This window comes from Amblyraja radiata, chromosome 17 (genome assembly GCF_010909765.2).
Source record: "Amblyraja radiata isolate CabotCenter1 chromosome 17, sAmbRad1.1.pri, whole genome shotgun sequence".
Lineage (NCBI taxonomy): Eukaryota > Metazoa > Chordata > Chondrichthyes > Rajiformes > Rajidae > Amblyraja > Amblyraja radiata.
This window is the reverse complement of record NC_045972.1, coordinates 37,253,934-37,274,782: the sequence shown is the minus strand read 5'-3', so window position 1 is coordinate 37,274,782 and position 20,849 is coordinate 37,253,934. Positions and strand designations below refer to the sequence as shown.

The 20,849-nt window shown below is 41.3% G+C and overlaps 1 protein-coding gene across 2 annotated transcripts; it reads right to left on the bottom strand.

Moving 5' to 3' along the window:
* Window positions 1–870: 870 nt before the first annotated feature.
* Window positions 871–20,449, bottom strand: herpud1 (homocysteine inducible ER protein with ubiquitin like domain 1). Of its 2 annotated transcripts, none has more exons than XM_033036185.1 (8): window positions 20,148–20,449; window positions 16,628–16,705; window positions 12,946–13,023; window positions 11,164–11,282; window positions 10,952–11,074; window positions 7,359–7,703; window positions 5,306–5,447; window positions 871–1,537 (listed from the first exon to the last, which is right to left on the bottom strand). In XM_033036185.1, exons 1-8 carry the CDS (start codon window positions 20,286–20,288, stop codon window positions 1,355–1,357), a joined length of 1,209 nt encoding a protein of 402 aa, XP_032892076.1. In that variant the 5' UTR covers window positions 20,289–20,449; the 3' UTR covers window positions 871–1,354. The 2 variants fall into 2 exon arrangements, with proteins under 2 accessions (XP_032892076.1, XP_032892077.1); XM_033036186.1 differs by having other exon boundaries at window positions 11,164–11,279; window positions 20,148–20,412.
* Window positions 20,450–20,849: the final 400 nt, after the last annotated feature.

The window sequence follows — 20,849 nt, the reverse complement described above, 5'->3', positions numbered from 1 at the left end:
CACTGTGCCTCGGTACACGTGACAATAAACTAAACGGATGTGTATTGTAAATGGAACTGCTGTGTCAAGCTTCACAGGCAAAGCAATGCTCACAATTCACTCTCAAAGACACAAACTTGTTTTACAGTCCTTAAAAGGGTGTGTTATTTCCAAACACAAGGAAATGTTTTGTGAAACAACATCACCTTCAAGCTAAATTTTTAACCATAGGCTGACAGCAGACCAGTTTGGTCAGTTGATTGCCTTAAGGGAGATAGACTTCTGACGCTTTCTACCAAGGGTACAATTGAATAAACAACCCTATTGTGGATAACGCCAAAACATTGCAGTCATTGGAGAGTCTCTATAAAGAATTTTAAGAATGTGAACTAAGAACTAAAAAAGTTAAGAGTTTTATTTTTTCACCCCTCCTTTCGTGAAGGATTTGACTCCCAGTGGAATATATCACAAGTGACCGGCAGGAGAATCCAAACCCTTGCAATCATACATGCAATAAAAGTCTGCTCCTCTACTTCTTCAGACTGTTCTTTGTGTCTCTCTAAAATACAGCATGGATAGGGATCCCATTATGGAGTGGGTGTGGTGTGAAGATAAAAGTCAAACAATCGATAAGAATGCTCATCTTTTAACTCTTGATTCAAGGGTTTAAATTGTGAAAAGATGGAGAGTTAAAAAGGCTGTGCAAAATAAAAGGATCAGAAACCGTGTGGGTTTATGATCTGACTCGTGATTTTCAATAGCCATAGTCAGCTTTATTTAATGAAAGCCGAAAGCCCTAGCAGAACAATGCAAGCATGCTGCCCTGTCACTCACACTTAACAGCAACTAGTCTGGAAGTAGGTCAGAGAAAGCACACCCGAGAACAGCTGATTTCATGTATCCAAACTCTTTTATTGTGCTTTTTTCGTATTGCAAGGCAAAAAATATATTTACCCTTAAGTATCAATAGTAATAAAGCTTCCAGTAAATATTTACAAAAAAAACGTGCCCAATAGCAGAAATGCACTTTTAACAGCGTGAAGCCACATTTGGCAATGGTAAAACTGCTCTTGCTCACAGCTGCTAATGAAAGTCACTATAAGCTGTCAAGACACAACAGAATTATTTCATGATTCAATTTACAGCTTCAAGTCTAAATTGCACATCTTATAATAATTCTATATCTCTGCTCTAATAATTTACAGAATTTACACCTTTATATCACACACAATGCAGCACTCTATTTAGAAATCACATTCATAAACCTAGTCAACAGTCTGACCTAATTTGCACGATGCCAGAAAGTGCTGGAACAAAGATTGCACTGGTTTTATTTATTTTTAAGGAAACACAGCAGTTCTCTGTGTATTTGAACTTAGTTGGCTGCAACCTGGGGACCTTCTGGAATCAAAGAAGCGAAGAAGGTTTTGAAGAATACCCATGTTTTATTCACAAATGTCGTCCTATTCACTTCAGCTTCAGGAGCCAGGGTGGCCTGCCTGGTATCATCACTTCCAGAATGATTCACTCTTTCACGATCTTCATCTGGTGGCACATTCTGAAATTCACACATTAAGCAAATCAGTAACTTCTTCCATTTGTATTCAATCTCATGTACATGAATCATAAACCATCAACTAATAACTTTAATCAAGTCCAGAATTGATCTTCCCCAACTTTCCAAAATGTTGGTATCATTTGTCCACAGGATGTGGACATTGCTGGCATACCATTGTATTAATCCATCCTTAGTTACCCCAGAACTGGGAAAGCATCTTCCACCCTTCCTTGGTCATCTATTGCTGGCCCTGATTTGTCCTGGCATTTTCTTATTTCCTTCATCCTTCTCCAGTGATGCTGCCTGACCCACTGAGCTACTTCAGCACTTTGTGTCTGCCTTCAGCATAAACCAGCAGCACCAGTTCCTCCCTACACAAGAATAAATTACATTGGTCGTACACTAGAATCCGCATTTATGTAATAGCTTTATTTGATAGAATTTATCACATATTAGGATGGGTAACATAAAGTCTTAAAAAAGAGGATGGAGGGGGAGAGGGAGGGAAACAGAGAGAGATTTCCATAACTTCCATAACATAATTAATATGGATATGTAAAGGTTTAAGAAGGAACTGCAGATGCTGGAAAATCGAAGGTAGACAAAAATGCTGGAGAAACTCAGCGGGTGAGGCAGCATCTATGGAGCGAAAGAAATAGGCAATGTTTCGGGCCGAGACCCTTCTTTGTCTACCTTGGATGTGTAAAGGAATCGCTTATGGTCAGAAACAGGTGAATTTATAATGGGGCCAAAAATGATAGACCATGGAACTTTAGTTCTATCTTCATAAGAGAGTACACAAATAACATCCCAGAAATGTTAAGGTCTGGAGACAAGGAGGAACTGAAGGAAATCAATTTTCGAGAAAGTATTAGGGGAAATTGATGGCATGGAAGGCTGAAAAATCTCTGGGGTTGATAACCAGCATCAGATTCATTGCTAGATGCAGGGGGATGCACTGATAGTCATTTTCCAACACTATGTAGACTCTGGAACAGTTTTTATGAAGTGTAGGGTGACTAATGTAACCCTGCTATTTAAAAGAGGAGAGAAAACAGGGAATTGTTGATAGTTTGCCTGACAGTAATGACAACTTGCTGGGTACCATTATTAAGGATGTATTTACAGAACGTTTTAGAAACAAATAGTCAAATTCAACATACATTTATGAAAGAATCATGCCTGACAAATTTATTGGAATTTACTTTGTGAGGATCGAACCGTTAAAAGTAGATGGGGAGAACCAGTGAATGTGGTGTATTTGGTCTTACAGAAGGCTGTTGACGTAAGAGATTACACAAGAGTAAGTTTAAACATATGGGATTCAGGGTAATGTACTGTAATGAATGGAGAACTGGTTGGCATATAGAAAATAAAGAGTAGGAGCAAACAAGGCTTCTTCTGAGTAGTGGGCAATGACTAGTTGTGCACTCTAATGTTCAGTGTTTTGATTCCAGCTATTCGCAATATATGTTCTTGACTTAGATGAGGGAGTTAAATGTCTCCATGTGTTGCATCTAATACAAAGTTGGAGAGTGAGAGCTGTGGGGAGGATGCAGAGGCTCTACAACAATTTGAATAAGTAAGCAAATGCAAGGGAGATGTACCATGTGGCTAAGCGAGAGGTTAACCACTTTGGTGGCAAAAACAGGAAATCAAATTATGAGATGTAAGACAAGAGGCAAGGGAAGGGGAGGTGTAGTGACACCTGGCCAGCAACAAATTAAAGTAAGCATGAAATAAGTGATTAAGGCTGCAAATGGCTATTGGCCTTTGCAGCAAGATGAGGAACTGAGAACAGGAGGGAGGATGTCTACTGCAACTGTACAGGGCCTTGAGGCCACAGCTCATGGACTGTGTGCAATTTGGTCTCATGTGAAACTTGTCAAGATGATGAACTGAGAACACGAGGGATGTCTACTGCAACTGTACAGGACCTTGCCAGACCAAAGCTTGTGTGCAATTTGGTCTCCTTATGTAAAACTCCTGATGAGATTGGACAGACTAGGCACAGGAAAGCTAGCGTGGCAGTGGTCATCCAGGGATCACAATCTAAGGATACCGGGTAGCTCATGGAAACATAGAATATAGAGAAACATAGAAAATAGGTGCAGGTGGAGGCCATTCGGCCCTTCAAGCCAGCACCGCCATTCATTGTGATCATGGATGATCGTCCCCAATCAATAACCCGTGCCTGCCTTCTCCACATATCCCTTGATTCCATTAGCCCATAGAGCTCTATCTAACTCTCTCTTAAATCCATCCAGTGGCTTGGCCTCCACTGCCCTCTGTGGCAGGGAATTCCACAAATTCACAACTCTCTGGGTGAAAAAGTTTTTTCTCACCTCAGTCTTCAATGGCTTCCCCTTCATTCTAAGACTGCCCCCTGGTTCTAGACTCGCCCAACATTGGGAACATTTTTCCTGCATCTAGCTTGTCCAGTCCTTTTATAATTTTATATATATCTATAAGATCCCCCCTTATCCTTCTAAACTCTAGTGAATACAAGCCTAGTCTTTTCAATCTTTCCTCATATGACAGTCCCGCCATCCCAGGGATCAATCTCGTGAACCTACGCTGCATTGCCTCAATCATAAGGATGTCCTTCCTCAAATTAGGAGACCAAAACCGTACACAATACTCCAGATGTGGTTTCACCAGCGCCCTATAGGGTCATTCCCACAGACCAAAAACCGACGGTTAAACAGATCGAGTCAGTTCTATTTGCCACAGGGGCCAATCCAATGCTCCAGTCACACGAAAACATTCCTTAGTTCATTGTAAATAAACAATTAATGGGGTCTGAGCAAATAGATTTGTCACTGGGATTCTTCCCATTCAGCTCCTGATATCAAACAATCAAATTAAAGTCACACAACCAATTATTTCCTGGTATAACCAATTATTTGCTGGTATTTGCTGGCTGCATGGCGGCGCAGTGGTAGAGTTGCTGCCTTACAGAGCCAGAGACTGGGGTTGATCTTAACTATGGGTGTATGATGTCTGTACGTTCTGTGACCATGTGGGTTTTCACCAGGAGCTCCGGTTTCTCCCACATTCCAAAGGCGAGCAGGTTTGTTGGTTAATTGGCTTCTGTAAATTGTCCCTAGTGTGTAGGATAGAACTAGTGTCCAGGTGATCGTTGATCGCATGGACTCGGTGGGCCAAAGGGCCCGTTTCAATACTGAACTGAACCGAAAAGAACAAAATTAAATGCAAAACCTAAGAATTCCAAGCAGCTTGTATCCTACACATTTTCTGTTTGAGCTAAGCAAATCCTGTCTCTGATCCAGAAGAATCTCAACCACATTCAGGACAAAATAAAACTATAGATTTCCCATTGTGCTCAAGAATGTACATCAGGTATCTGACTGAAAAGAAAATGACATTCAATAAAATCCTAAAAGAGACTTCAACTTTTTGTTTTTTTAGATAACTCCCGTCCCAAAACGTAATCTGTACATTTCCTCCACAGATCCTGCCTGTACCGCTGAGTTACTCCAGCTTTTTGTGTCTATCTTCAACTCTTTATCATGGATTTGGCTTCATGAAGTCCTGGGAGACATCCACCCACACCTGATGAATCAGTGATATATGATTTGCTCCACGAACAAGCTTTATTGATGTTTACAAGGTTTGGAATAATCACGAGGATCCTCAATAATAGCTGTGGAAATATTTTTATTTTCCTTGAGCAATAACAGCCACCATTTTACTCACATTGTGTATGTCCTTCTTCTAAATAAACTGTGCATAAATTCTACCAACCTCTTCTTGCACATCATCCATGTTGTCCTGATTCTGTTGATCTTCCTGATTTTCATGATTTGGATTGGCTTCCTGCAAAGGCACGTTGTCATTTGGTTGCACTGGTGCTGGATGTCTGAATGGAAACCAACCAGCATGATGTCTACAGGGAAACAACGGAACAGAACATTAGATATCATCAGTCTGAGTCTGAAGAAGGGTTTCGGCCCGAAACGTTGCCTATTTCCTTCGCTCCATAGATGCTGCTGCACCCGCTGAGTTTCTCCAGCATTTTTGTGTACCTTAGATATCATCATGTTGCCTACAGGAAGCAAGACTTGGAAGTGCAGCACTTAACTTTCAATTCGTTCCAATGGGAGACTTTGTTTTTGGAAATAGATAGATTTAACAAACATGGAGGATTCTCCACAGGAGCCAATAAATGAAGAATGACCAGAAGAGATTTCAGAAGAACTTCATTGATAATGTTGATATAATAGGAACATGATAATAATTTAGATGTCTGCAAGCATGACAAAGACTGTAGTGAGAGATTTGAGAAAAACAAACTTGATACCAAGAAAAACGAGTAAAAAGAAATTGACAATAATTTGACAAGCAATGGGGCAAAACCGCAATGGCAATAGCAGTGGTCAAAATCTATCCAATACATATTCTGCTAAATAAAAACCCTCTTTACACAGGGAGACAAGAAACTGCAGATACTGAAATCTTGAACTGAATACAAAGTGCTGCGCAAACTCAGCAGGTCAAGCAGCAGCTGTGGAGGAAATGTGCAGATGACGTTTTGGGATGGGACCCTTCTTCAGAACTATAGTAGAAAGAATGAAGGCATCACTCTGCCATCAGTCTGAAGAAGGGTCCTGACTCAAAACGTTGTCTATGCATTCTCTCCACAGAGGCTGCCTGACCCGCTGAGTTCCTCCACAAATTTGTGTTTTACTCCCTTTACACAGCAAATCTCATCGGTGCTTCAATTAAAGGCAAAGAAGAAAATATGAGCAAACACCATGACTGTTGGTCGCAGTGAAAGCACAACAAAGGAAAATAGGAAATGGTAAAAGTCAAAACAACTAGGAAGGTAGAGAGGAACCAAAATAAATTAATTTTGGGAACAGGACCATGAAGGTGAAACAGCAAATAAACAACAGACAGTTATAATAACTTCAATATTCACCAGGAAGACAACAGGTGCTATTAGAAGGTGAGATTAATAGCAATTTTTATGCATTTAGTTCCTTGCATTATCTCAGCTGTTAAACTGATCTTTGGTCACTGCCCTTTATTGGATTTTGGGCTTTTCATTTACGGGGCTTTGATCCTTCAATGTCAAAAAAAGTGCACAAAGTCAGAGATTTCATGCCAATTCAAATAAACCACGTCATGGAACCACAGCACACTATTGACCCACTCCCAACTGCTCAGCTGCATATTCCTCTGGAGAGCATTAGCCCCTCCCACACATCAACAAAACATCCAGTTCAAGGCTTCATCACCCATCGGTTTGCCAGAGAACAGCATTAACCTGTTTTTTTGGTTGCATGGTAATTCGCAGACAGATAGATGGTATTGGCCAGAAAAGGAACAGTGACCATGGGAGATCTCGTGATTAATAATGGGGGGGAAAGTCATTACAATGATATCTAAACAAACGTGAGCAATGGTGCCCAAACACTGCAGGGTGCGTTGAAACTAATGCCAAACATGAACTTTAAGCAATTGTTTGATGTACATCACTACCTAAAATGTATGTCAACTTGTTTATTCTCTTCAACTGGCCAGGTTGATTGGTAGATGAAGCAAAAACTTCACTATAAACATTAATCTCTAACATGGATTACCCAATCTGGAGATTTCCCAAATAAACACATTCAAAGAAAATGCCAGTTTCTTTGATGCAGTCTCCAAGAGATTTAACGTAAATCCGTAAGAAAATCTAACATGCCTTGTGTATTGGCAACCCAAACACAAAGTAAAACTCGGATGTGCAAAGGGAAACTATATGGGACTTCATAGCTAATGTGACGTGTTCAGGGAACTACAGGATACTTACAGATGCATCAGGAGAATTGCGCTCGCCACCAAAACCACACGACTCAACGAAGAATAGAAGTAAACGATGCTCAGGAAAAAGCAGGCACGGGCACCCAGGTAGAGCCAATCCAACCAGTCCCTGTTCAAGTCATCGTCATCATCCATCACAGGTCCTCCCTGTGCGTTCATCCGTAGGTTCTGGTTTGCTGGCGGGTTGTTGAGTTGAGGTAGAGGAGCATTCTGATCAGCGGGTAGATGGACTAGCGGCGGCTGGTTGGGCAGTGCTGCTGGTGCTCCTGGTGTAACCACAGGCTGATGTTGGGAGTTGGTGGCGGCGGCAGCAGCAGCAGCCACCGCAGCCTGGCTGTAAAGTGAGAACAACCTCATTAATAGACACTCCATTAGGTAGGCTAAAGAAGGTGCCTGCAGGACATAAAGATGAGAGGGACGTTGGTTCATGGAAACTGCTTCAAAACATCAAGCACATTGAATAATGGCACCAAGAATGGTGGTGCCTGCAGGTGTAAATATGAAAAGAATTACACAGAGCAGTTGCACATGTGACAAATAAAGTACTATTGAATTGACAGAATTTTCAGACAACAGGTCTCAGATGTTACTGAGTGCTGGGAAAGGATCTGACACAGATCTAATTGAAACAATGATTCCACCTAACTTTGAGATCATCCCAGACATTAGGACCAAATTTGAACCTAAGGGATAGCAGCAATTCCTCAAGCTTGATCCACCTTCTGAATTTTGTAGTCGGCAAGGCAGTACTCTGCCTTGCCGACTACTGCATATCGCCAACTTGGACAATTTTACATTTTTAACAAGCCAATTAACCTACAAACCTGTACGTCTTTGAAGTGTGGGAGGAAACCGAAGTTCTCGGAGAAAATCTATGCAGATCACGGGGAGAAGTACAACTCCATACAGACAGCACCCGTAGTCGGGATCGAACCCGGGTCTGCATTTTGCTGTAAGGCAGCAACTCTACCTCTGTGCCACCGTGACTGCCATGCCCACCATTGCGTCAACTTTATTTGCCCATCTTTGATCCGTCTCCCAACACTCAAAGAGAAGATAATTTTTTTAAAATTAACAATCTGATTCTTGGAGCCGTCAATTAACCCGGCTTCACAACCTTTTCTTGGAAAAAGAATAACATGAGCTGATTTGATGCAGGGCTGGAATACATTTTCTGCAAGGCCGGAATACATTTTATGCCCAATTTTCCATTCAATTCTTAAAAGCGATCACTTCAAACCATGGAGTCGAGCCAATAATTGTGATTGTGTGTCTATGAGCAATTCCTTGCCAATTTCACTTCAATTCACCAAGTTCAACAGGTTAGTGCTCAAGCCCCAGTGGACCATTACTCAAATATTTTGAGGATAAATAAAGTTTAAAAAAAAAACCAGAAGGTCCAAAATCCAATGAGCTGATCAAAAGGTCCACATTACTCACTTGCAGTCTTTTAGTAGAACAGAACCAAATGTAAATATTCAGCTAAAAAATACCTCAAATGCAGGCAGAAAATGGGAAGCCTTTCTACACATCTACCACAACGGGCAGATTGGAGGCTGATTTGGCATTGGCATTGGCCATTGCGGAAACAAATGGTAGAGTGTGCACCTGACCAACCTTTAGCCCACTCAGTGAATACAGTGCGCTTAATCCATGCCAGGGAGGCACACGAATGTCTATGGATAAAAAAGATAATACTCTGACGGGCAAGATTATTCAGGTTTCACTAACAGCAAATACCCAAATCTGCCTTGTATCGCCCCCATTAAGCTACTGAAGGCTGTATATGACTTTATTGGAAAGTGCAGAGGCTTGGGGATGGTGATGCCCATTCAAATATTTCAATGACATCTCTGAAGCATCGAACATAGAATAGTTCACAACAAAAACAGGCTCTTCGGCCCACGTCGTCAGTGCTGGACATGATGCCAAGACTAATGCTTATCTGACTGCACATAATTCATATCCATTCATTCCCTCAATGTCCATGTGCTTGTCCAAAAGTCTCTTAAATGTCACTATTATATCTGCCTCCACCACCATCTCCAGCAGTGCATCCCAGGCACTCACCATCCTCTGCACCAAATTTTTGCACCCCTCACCTAAAACTATGCCCTCTAGCATTTGATATTTCCATTCTGCGAAAAAGATTCTGACCTTCTTTCCTATCTAATAATTTTATATACTTCTATCAGTTCTCCCCTCAACCTCTGGCATTCCAGAGAAAAGAATACAAGTCCGTCCATTCCAACCTCTCCTTGTAGTTAATACCTCCTAATCCAACCATCATTCTGGTAAACCACCTCTGCACATTTTCCAAAGCCTCCACATCCTTCTAGTACTGGGACTGCACACAATACCTTAAATGCAGCCTAACAAAGTCCTATAAAGCTGCATCACATCTTCCTAACTCCTATACTCAATCAATGAAGGCAAGCTTACTGTCTTCTTTACCACGCTATCTACTTGTTATTGTTGCTTTCAGAGAGTTATGGACTTGGATCCCAACATCTTTCTGTACGTCAACGATGTTAAGGGTCTTGCCATTAATTGTATAATTTCTCCAAACAATCGACCTCTCAAAGTGCAACACCTCACACTTGCTCAGAATAAACTCCTCCCGCCATTTCTGCAACTGATTTATATCCCTCTGTACAATTTCACAGCCTTCCTCAGACCGTGACCCCAACAATCATGATGTAATTTACAAACCTACTAATCAACCGATCAACGCTCACGTCCAAGTCGTCTATAAAGTTCACAAACATCAGAGGATCCACCCATCACAGTCATGTGAAATTCTTTCAAAATAAAATGTTTTCCATAAACTAATCGGCCAATGTGGAAGTGGGCACTGGTGGAAGGAGTGATCTTTGTTGTACCCTGATGTTTGTTCATTTCCTTACACTCTAAAATGGAACATATTCTGGGGAGCAAGACATTTTAATAGCAGTGTAATCGCTAGACTGAATTGCAAGTTTTAACGGATGCCAATAATGCTAACAATCCTTCTGTTGCATTCAATCTTCCAAGTCAGAGATATTTAAAAATACAATGTAGTTTTTATTTTAGAGATACAGCGTGGAAACAGGCCCTTCGGTCCACCGGGTCCGCGCTGACCAGCGATCCCCGCACACTAACACTATCCTACACACACTAGGGACAATTTACAATTATACAAAGCCAATTAACCTACAAACCTGTATGACTTTGGAGTGTAAGAAGTAACCGGAGATCCTGGTGAAAAACCACGCAGGTCACCGGGAGACAGACAGCACCCGTAGTCAAGATCGAACCCAGGTTTCTGGCGCTGTAAGGCAGCAACTTTACCACTGCGCCAGCGTGCCACCCTTTAATTACACCACAGTGAGTAATGGGTAGAGTTTGGTAATTTGTTGTGACCATATATACAATCCTGCAATATTTCTATTGGTACGTTACTAAGACAGCAGATGTTCTGATTAAGACAATTTATGATCATAATGTTGTACTAGAATTTGCAACAGGATGAAGAGTAGAAAACACCAATTGTCCCAGGAAATTCTTCCCTTTCATTTAAAAAGATAACCAACAGGTACTTACTATTGCATGTAATATTGCCGTGCGTACATCTGCTGGAACCACACGATCTGCTGAGAGCTGTACAGATTGTAAGCCGCTAGACCAGACATTCCCACTGGCCTCTGGGGTTCTTCCCTTGCAGGCCTTTTAAAGGCAAATTGAAACCCAAATTAAATCCAACCCAATGAAGAAAAATATATCAACTCAATGATTAAGGATACTCTCCAGCTTACCAGGAACCATAGGCCCAGGGGAACGTACTGGCCCCTCTGTGTCGTACGCCATCTGTTGCTCCTGACGTAGGGACAGTGAGACTATCCTGGCCAGAAGCTGTGGGGGGAGCTGGTTGCTGCTTGAAACAGAAAAAGAACAAAATGTCAACTAGCTAAAAACATGCAGAAGGATGTGATCCATGGACAAACTAACAACGTGATATCATTGAACCTTCCAATCTGTCATTTTCTTCCCATCATCCTATCAAAAGTCCTATTTCCACTTTCCAGATGTTAATCTGTGGCTCAGAAATAGCTAAATGTTCTGCTTTGTTCATTTCTGTTTTTGTTACTCTACTCTGCAATCCACAACAATTACTTCCCAATTACGATGCCTGGATAGTGTACACTTTATGCCCACTATGCTATTCGACCCTTCACTTCATCACTTCAAATAGGTTCAAAAGACATAGGAGCAGAATTAGGCCACTTGGCCCATCATGTCTACTCTGCCATTCAATAATTCTCAATGGGATCAAATTAGCCCAAGCTAATAATATGAAATAGCTAGCAGCAAATCGTCACTATGTTTCACAAACCACCTGAAGTTCACTGAAGTCAATACTCAGGTACACGATACACCATCACTTGTATTCCGAACCCAATGACAGACTAAACCCAGTCACAAATAAATCAATCAAATCCTAATGTACAGTGCATAAACAAAAATATTAGGAGCACGAATAGAAAAAACTTCTAATATGAATTATTGTCAAAATCGGAAAATAATTATGGTCTAAACAACTTATTCCGAACTCATCACAGCTGAGCAACCACTCATTATCACAAAATCATGCAAATCTTTAGGGCAGGGGGAACATACTGATGAAAATAGGTTTCTGTCTGCTCGTCATAGCACCCGGTTTCATTCTTTGGACAGCTGTACTGAGAGTTTAAAGCAAGAACTGGGAAACTTAACCACTCATTATACACCATTTCCCGGCACCGTCTCAATAGCCAAACTCATTTCTTTCTCCTTCTATGGTTTTGTAATTTGCCAATGAATTCATCGACCCTTTAGAAATGTGCATTGTACCCTGCTTATTGTATAGCTCCATTTATTATTTCAGGATTTTACTGTTGGTATATTTTAACTCTGCAGCACAGAACTAGTCCTAATAGCATACAGATGTGTAAGAGTGACACCATTTGACAAATATATGGCGATTTGAATGGAGGAAATATTTCAAACTTAAAATATGGGGTAGAAAGTAACCATTGCTCCAAGATCGGGGTCTTCAGTGGTTTTGAATATATGGGGAGAGATAGCCAGGCAAATGGTGCACAGTGTTCATAACCATCTCCTGAAAATATCTCAGTTTGAGCTTTGCAAAAATGGCACAGAAAATAAAAACAAACTTGACATCCTCAGCATCAAAGCAAGGAATTGAACACAATAAGGAGTCTCGGAGGGTATGAAGTGGTCACAATACCTTCACTTTACAAATGAGGCATCAAAAATCATTGCTTCATTTGTTAAATGCTTCACTGTCTCATTCATTAATAAAGGGCAGTGACTGAACTTCAGAAGTAGTAAGTTATAAAGTGCAGGTCACATTCAATTGCACAAAAATTACAACTTACAGACTTGACAAGCGAGTACTGAACTAAGTAAAATTCCTAATTTCAGAGAAAATTGACAATGTTATAATTTACATAATAACACGGGCTTTAAAGATACACCAGTATATTACATGAATATGCATACATAGATTATTTCCCGTACCTAACCTTTTCATTTACCTTCACACTGTCTGCTTGTGTAGCTTTAATTCCACTTTTACTGTTACAGACCAAATGAATGGTGTGGTACTGGTCCGACTGCAGGAGACAGATGAGAAGAGGCAAGACAATTAGCACAAGGTCCACTCCTAGTACTTGAGACAATCAAGCAGGATTTGGTCCAAAATACCTCAAAAATGACTGCATTCCATATTTTCACTTGCATTCCATGAAAATGAATATTCATTCTTGTTCTATTCAATTCAATAAATAGTTGAAAGTAGTCATGAATAAATGAAAATATGTGCAAGTTACCATCACAATGGAAGACCTGGGCTTGTTAATTATTTTGGTCAAAGTCTTTCTTCATTTTACTTCCCTTAATGATAACGTGCCCCAAAGTCATAACCCATTATCATGAATCCACCCAAAGAACATTCACCAGCATAAGCCAGCACTTATGTGACTGACAGACTATTTTGAATACGCTTCCCCAAAGTGTACATAAACAATTTTGTGACTAATGTGGCCAACAACTCAGCAGTTACTAAAGTTGTGCAATACAGTTATTTCACCCTGGGATCAAATCATGATGATAATACCTGCCCAGAGAAAAAAACATAAGTTAGAGGTAGGTTGGTTAATCGTTCTGCCTCTGAGATCGACAGATGATTAACCAAACTCCTTATACCTACATTTCCCCATATTTTAAAGGTCTGGGTTTACAAAAAATCTATCCACTAATAATTTAATGCTAAGAACTGATCCAGCATCAACTGTCTTGGCAAGCTTCTATCAGTTTTAAGATGGTCCTGTGTCCCAAGCTGATACAAACCACTAATTTTATTGTCAAAACCAACAGCACAGGCTGCAACAGTACCAGGAATTCCCCGACTAAGCACAGTTCCTTAAAATAAGCAGCTGGTGGTGTCACCACCCTGAAGCTCTGTCAACATGGTAACCCAATGGAGCACTGTGGAGATGGCATAAGTACTAGGTCCATCTACTGGACCTGAATCGAGCACCATGCTTAGACTAGGCATCGTAGAAGTGGGTACAAGCCTGTCATAGTATTGATTTGATACGAGTAGATCTCATGCTGAAGCTAAATCCAGTTTCAGAGAGTTCTTTGAAAGAACTGGCACAATCAATGTGTACACGATCCTTTGAATTTCCACCCCCTCCGTCTCAAATGTCACACTTGATACAGACTGGCACCAGTACGTTAATTGGGGATTCCCAGAAAAAAAACAATGCGAAAAATGGCACTGATTTCTAAGAGGAAATGGTTTCAGCTTTCTGACCTAGGAAGCATAAAACAATTGTCTCCTGGAAGGAAGGTGTGAACAGCTAACTTTTAGAAAAAATAACTTGGGTTTTATGGGGTTTTGCCTGATGAGTTGCAATTTGGGCCTGCTTCCAAAACGCAACAGAAAACACCATGAGGTTATGCAATGACGTTGCAGAGAGTGCATCTGGCAGATTTTGTTTTCTTTCACTTATCCCATGCCATTTTTTCTTTCACATATCCCATGTCAGTTAGGAGACAGTTTGGCCCATTGGTTAAATGTGACAGTTAGGCCCATTGAATCTGTATCACTCCTTAGATCAATAAATCTACTGAGTTATAAGGGGGCAAGCTGCAGCCTAACCTATAACCTGTCCCTTATCTATATTCTCCAGAGATCCTGCCTGTCTCGCTGAGTTACTCCAGTACTGTATCTTTTTGCATACACCAGTATCTGTAGCTCCTTTATAGGTGGAACACATTATTGACAATCCTAACCAAACTCCGGCTCTAAAGGTGTTTCGTGAACACACAGCCCAAGTTCCCTGGCCTTAGACTAACAAACTCACCATTTAATCTCTCCTATCAGTTCATCTGAATACATCCAATGAACTATATAATTGCTTATCAATTCAAATTGCGTTCTTAGAAATTGTGATACTGGATATGATGGTCAATGATTCAATGTGTATTGGCAATGACAATTAGAAATATCAGAGGTCTGTATGAGGGAGATAATAGAAGGAAGGAAAGTGCCAAAAGCACTCTGCCCAAAGCTTTGCTATTCATGCAGTATAAACTGGCACCAAATGTGTAAGTGGTACAACTTGTACTCATGTAATGACATCAGCATTTCAAGCAGTAACAGAGACGCAACCAAAACACATTTGTTTATTGACCGCATTTTGGTTAAATACTGTGCTTATTATTTTAAATGCACACCAATCACTTAGGCAGGAAATACAAACTTGAATCTTGACAGCGCCTTTCGCAATCTAATTGCCTGGTATGAGGCCATGATTTTAGCGAGCATATTGACAAGGTCCCACATGGCTGACTGGTTCATTAAGTAAAAGCCCGATGGGATTCAAAAGAGAGTGGCAAACAAATACAAAATTATCTCCATGACAAAATGTAAAGAGTAATGGCTGAAGGGTGCTTTTGTGACCGCAGACTGAGGTCCCACAAGACTCAATACTCAGTTCCTCACATTTTGTAATATACATTGTTGATTTGGGCATAAGTGTATGGGGCACAATAAAGAACCCACAAAAATACAATGAATTATCTGTGTGATTGGAGGCGAGGAGGAAAGCTTAAGACTGCAGAAAGCTTTGATGACCTAATCAGTTGGACAAAGTGACAAGTAGAATTTAATCCAGACAAGTGTGTGGATTTGCAGCAAGATAGAGAAGTAAATAAATTGGAGGTTAATGAGGTGGAGGAACACAAGGATCTTGGAGTGATATGTCTACGGATCCTTAAAAGGCAAGAAGTTAGGTTAATCAAATGGCAATAAAAAGGCACAGATGTTTTCCTTTATTAGAATAGGCACATAAAGGAAGAGCAGGAATGTTATACTGAAAAACAACACAAGATTAGCTTAGCCCAGCATGAGCGCTTCTTGGCTGTTTGTCACGTTAAAAGCAACATGTATACACCAGAGGGGTTTCAGAGAAGTTTTATGAGGATGGTGCCAGGAAGAAGAAAGATTGGGATAATCCAGAACTTTTTTTAAGTAACAGTAGAGGGAGGAGGGAGGGATGAGATGGGGACTTAATTACAGATGTATATAATTCATAAAGGACCCAGAAAGAGGAAATAGGTAGCATCTGTTTCAGTTAACAGAGGAGGTACAGAATTAAAGTAATGGGTCGTAGGATTAGAGGAAGATTAGGACATTTTTGCAAAAAACAAAACGAGACAATGGTCAGATGATTTTTCTAGTGGAGGACAAATATTAGTCAGGAAACTTGGAAATCTCCCCTTCTCTTCAAAATAGTGTCAGGAATCACTTATGCCTATTCAAAGATCCTACGCAACTTCAATTTAATCACACACCCAAAGGATAGCATTCCCTCAGTCCTATACTGAACTTGTTCAAAACTAAATTATGCGCTGGGATTTGAATTTTTGTGACCTTATTCAGAGATACGAGTGCTGTGACACAACTAGGACGGAAGGGAAACAACTTTACTTTTTCCGCCAATGTATATAGTCATTAAAATAATATAGAAACAACTGCCTCCCAATATCATGAGCACAGCAGCTGTTAAGTGAACTTTTTTTAATCAAATATTGATTTAAAAAAAATACATCTGAGCAAGCAATGTATTTTTCTCAGATATATTTTTGATCTTGAGACTTTACTTTCAGCTTCTTCCTGCCTCTGCGTAAAAGATTCAGAATACTGACCTTTCTCAGGACGTTCCTTAGCAAAAGGTGGTCGGGCAGCAATTTCCCCGAATAAATCAGCTTTTGCTCTGATTCCGCCTGGAGAAACAAACATGTAAAGGAGATGGTTAGAATTCAGTCAAAGAATGTCATAAACACCGAATATCTGCAGATGCTTTCAATCCTGCCGAATGTTCAGTGGAGCTCAGTCTATTTGAACTATAAAGAAATGGTAATGAATTTGGATAGTCTTTTGACCTTAAATTATGGAAAGTGCACAAGCAACAAAATGTCAGAATTAAATAAAATATTGAACACCTTTTCAAATGTAAATATTTATCTACACAAGAAATGCCATTGGCCTTCAGTTACTTACTTTGAATGACGCACATTTGAGACACAAAAAAAAAGTTTTCCAAGGTGGTATACAAGGGCAACTTGTATTCTTAAAAGCTTGCAATTTGATCGAATCCTGAGAAAGTTAGTCTATGAACATGAATGCCAACATAGCCAGTGCTACTTTGCACCAACACGGGGGCTCCGCAAGGATGCATTCTCAGCCCCCTTCTTTACTCCTCGTACACCCACGATTGTGCAGCCATGTACAAATGTAATTCAATCTTCAAATTCGCAGACGACACCACTATTGTGTGCCGGATATCACATAATGATGAGACGGAGTCTAGGAAGATTGAGAACCGCATGTCCTGGCGCCGAGACAATAACTTTTTTCTCAATGTTAGCAAGACGAGCACCAATGCCTCTACTTCCTTAGAAGGCTTTGGAAGTTCAGCATGCTCCATACAACTCTAACCAACTTCTACAGATGCACCATAGATGCATCACAGCTTGGTTTGAGAACAGCTCCATCCTAGACCGCAAGAAATTGCAGCGAATTGTGGACGCAGTCCAGACCATCACACGTCAACCTCCCTTCTATTGACTCCATTTATACCTCACTCTGCCTCGGCGCGGCCAGCAGCATAATCAAGGATGAGTCGCACCCTGGCTACTCCCTCTTCTCCCCTCTCCATCAAGCAAAAATGCACACCTCCTGATTCAGGGACAGTTTCTTCCCAGCTATAATCAGGCAACTGAATCATCCTACCACAACCAGAGAGCAGTGCTGAATTACTATCTACCTCTTTGGTGACCCTCGGACTATCCTTGATCAGATTTTGCTGGCTTTCCTTGCATTAAACGATATTCCCTTAACGCTGTAAATGGCTCAATTGAGATAATGTATTGTGTTTCTGCTGACTGGATAGCATGCAACAAAAACGTTTTCACTATACCTTGCTACACGTGGCAATAAACTAAACTGAACAGTTTCACAGCATGGTTTAATGAAAGATTGATGTACTTTTATAATATCAACATAAATTTCTGAGAAAGTCCTTTGCACAAGTTACTTGGTGTTTTAGTGTCTAATTGCACAAACAACTCAAAAAAATAAACACTCACTGTGCCCACTCAATGTGAATCCTGCTGGTCACGTGCTTGAAATGACCACTCCCCATCCCCTGTGAACCAAAGCGTTCAAGCGTTCCCCATGACAAAAGCTAATTGTCAAAATCTACCAATGAGAGGAAAGGCATACTGAATATTCACTTCAGCAACTTGTAATGCCATGTTATGATTTCTACTACATAACACAATAAAACTATGATAATCGACACACACCGTGCTGTTGGATTGGCAGATTTTCCAGACTATTGGATATTGCCCTATTAATATCTTGAACCTTTAAAGGAAAAGGTTATACAGTGGCACAATAAGTTATCTCTAAGTTTCACTAAGATTCAAATGTGTTCCTTGGGTGTAAGGGAAACATCTCTATGAGCCAGATGCCGGACTACAGAAGTATGAATAATTGGATGGTAGATTGCTAGTGTTTTACTTTGTGACGTGTCAGTAGGCATTGCCATTTTCCATCAACAACATTTTATTTCTTCTCTCCCCTTCGCCATCCTTATTTTGAAGACACCAACTCTTGAGCCCTCCTGTGATTCATCCAAATGTCTATTTCTGTTTCAGCAGACTGTTAAATGCAATTGTTTCACTGCTAATATGTCCAGATGTGAAGTCCAAATGTGCCCACTTCCACAGAGAGCCACTAAACTGATCAGAAATCAAGTTGGGCCTATACTCAGGGAACTGATACTAGTTGGACAACTACTAAGACCACAACTTGCCCCTCAGCTCAGAGTGCAATCAAGTCCAGGACATTGCTAATCCTGGTACTTATTTTGCTCACTTCCTTAAGTAGCACACCTTTCATGGGAATTCCAGTGTACTTATCTAAAAATAGGAAGGGCATACTGACAGTCGACAGTGGTGAATGCCAAATTAAGAAAATTAACTTATCCACATTTTAATTTGTGTAAAATCTGGAACAGGTTTTTATGAGACATTAAAATCATTGCCACAACAGTGGGATATGTACTTAAAGTATGTGGTGACTGCAGGATAAACAGAGGATATTATAAACATCTTCCCTTGTAATTTAGAGCAAAGTTCAACCTCCAGACCGATAACTTCTTCCCCACCCTTTCCAGTCACATTGCGAGGCAGACTTGATGATCTAAACTCAAGCTAAACCAGCAGTGACTCATAACTTCCCATTCTTCCGCATACTTATTCAGCGCAGGATTTGACAATATTTAGGATGTTATTAAGCATAGATGTCAAAATCCATGGAGTGTCATTATTATACTTAACCTAACTTCAATTAAGGGATCATTTTAGTATCAACTGGAAAAAAAATGCAATTTCACCGAGTATCTTCCTGTGATATTTATACCCACCTTGCATCAGACAGTTAAAACATTTAAATACATAAGAATCAATAGATCGACACCATCCCTAAAGGCCAGCCATGGCCTAATTACCTTGTAAACACCACTATAACGAGCAGTGGAATGTATGTGGCCTCAAAAACAACCAGTCTTGCGAACTCGCATAACTCTCCCTGGATTCCTGTACTGTCTTAGGTGTCCTTCCACTGCTATACATTTGTATAGCAAATTCCTCAAACAGGGAAAGGGGGCACACGAGTTGAAATAATGTTATATGCAAGGTGAAAGCCAGGTATTAAAACAACACTGACATTAATATTTTTTCCATCTCGCTTCACCATATTACTATGTCTGCAAAAAGGGTCCCAACTTCTCTGTCATTTCCCTTTAGTGGTGCTGCCTGACCTGCTTAGTTACTCCAACACTTTAGGTTTCCACCATCTGCAGTTCTTCGTATTTAAATTTGCACGGGTTTTATTTATTCGGCATACATATATATTTTTTATCACTGAGAAAGTTTATTTTTGAATTCAAAAATAAAAGTAGTGGCTGCGTTGAACCGAGGCCTGAAGCCTGCGGGAGGGCGCCGCTGGGAACCGTGCTCGGATATCGGGCCGGGACTTGAAAAGAAACTTTAATCCGAAGTTTCTCCGCCCCGGCCAAAGCCTCCTCGGTGGTTTATTATTGATTATTTCACCGGGTGGCGGCGGCGGCCGGGGGGGGAAGCGGGTCTCTCTACTCACCGGGTGGGTCGGGTACTGCTCGCTGAGGACGCTCTTCAGCCTCTGCACCGTCCAGCCCAGCTCCACCACCAGCCTCAGGTCGTCGTAGCTCTGGTCGGGGGATTTGACCAACAAGTTCGCCGTCTCCTCGCTCGTCTCCATGGCCCGTCTCTGTGTGAGTGTGCGCTTGGAGCTCCGTGTCCCCACTGCCGAAACTGCCGGTTGTTCGGTGTCTGACGCCCGCCCGCGCTGAGGCCCTCGCTCGCTCGCTCCCGCCCTCCCCCTCCTTCCCGCCCTCGCCCGCAGTCAGTGTGGCCGTCGACGATTGGTCGCGCCGAGCGGAGACGTGGAGGCTGGAGCTCGGAGGAGCCGGGCTGATGCAATCCCTCCCCCTCCCCCTCCTGCTCCTCGGCATCGGCATCGCCGTCTCTCTCCTCCTCCTCTCCTTCTCCTCCTCCTCTCCTTCTCCTCCTCCTCCTCCTCTCCTTCTCCTTCTCCTCCTCCTCTCCTTCTCCTCCTCTCCTCCTCTCCTCCTCTCCTCCTCCTCCTTCTCCTCCTCCTCTCCTTCTCCTCCTTCTCCTCCTTCTCCTCCTCCTCTCCTCCCCCCCCCAAACACTGCTGGCTCACTCAAGATTTACCCCCTTCAGACCAAGTAGCTATTAAAATTTAAAGTAGCTATTTCTTCCCAATAACCCTTTCTGTCTTAAGTCCTCTCCCTCCACC

Bases quoted from the DNA above. Each gene is read 5' to 3' on its own strand.
- herpud1 (XM_033036185.1), bottom strand. From the start codon at position 20,288: ATGGAGACGAGCGAGGAGACGGCGAACTTGTTGGTCAAATCCCCCGAC. The intron at 16,706-20,147 runs GTGAGTAGAGAG...TTGTTTCTCCAG, and splicing joins AGCAGTACCCGACCCACCCG to GCGGAATCAGAGCAAAAGCT. The intron at 13,024-16,627 runs GTCAGTATTCTG...TGTCTCCTGCAG, and splicing joins TAAGGAACGTCCTGAGAAAG to TCGGACCAGTACCACACCAT.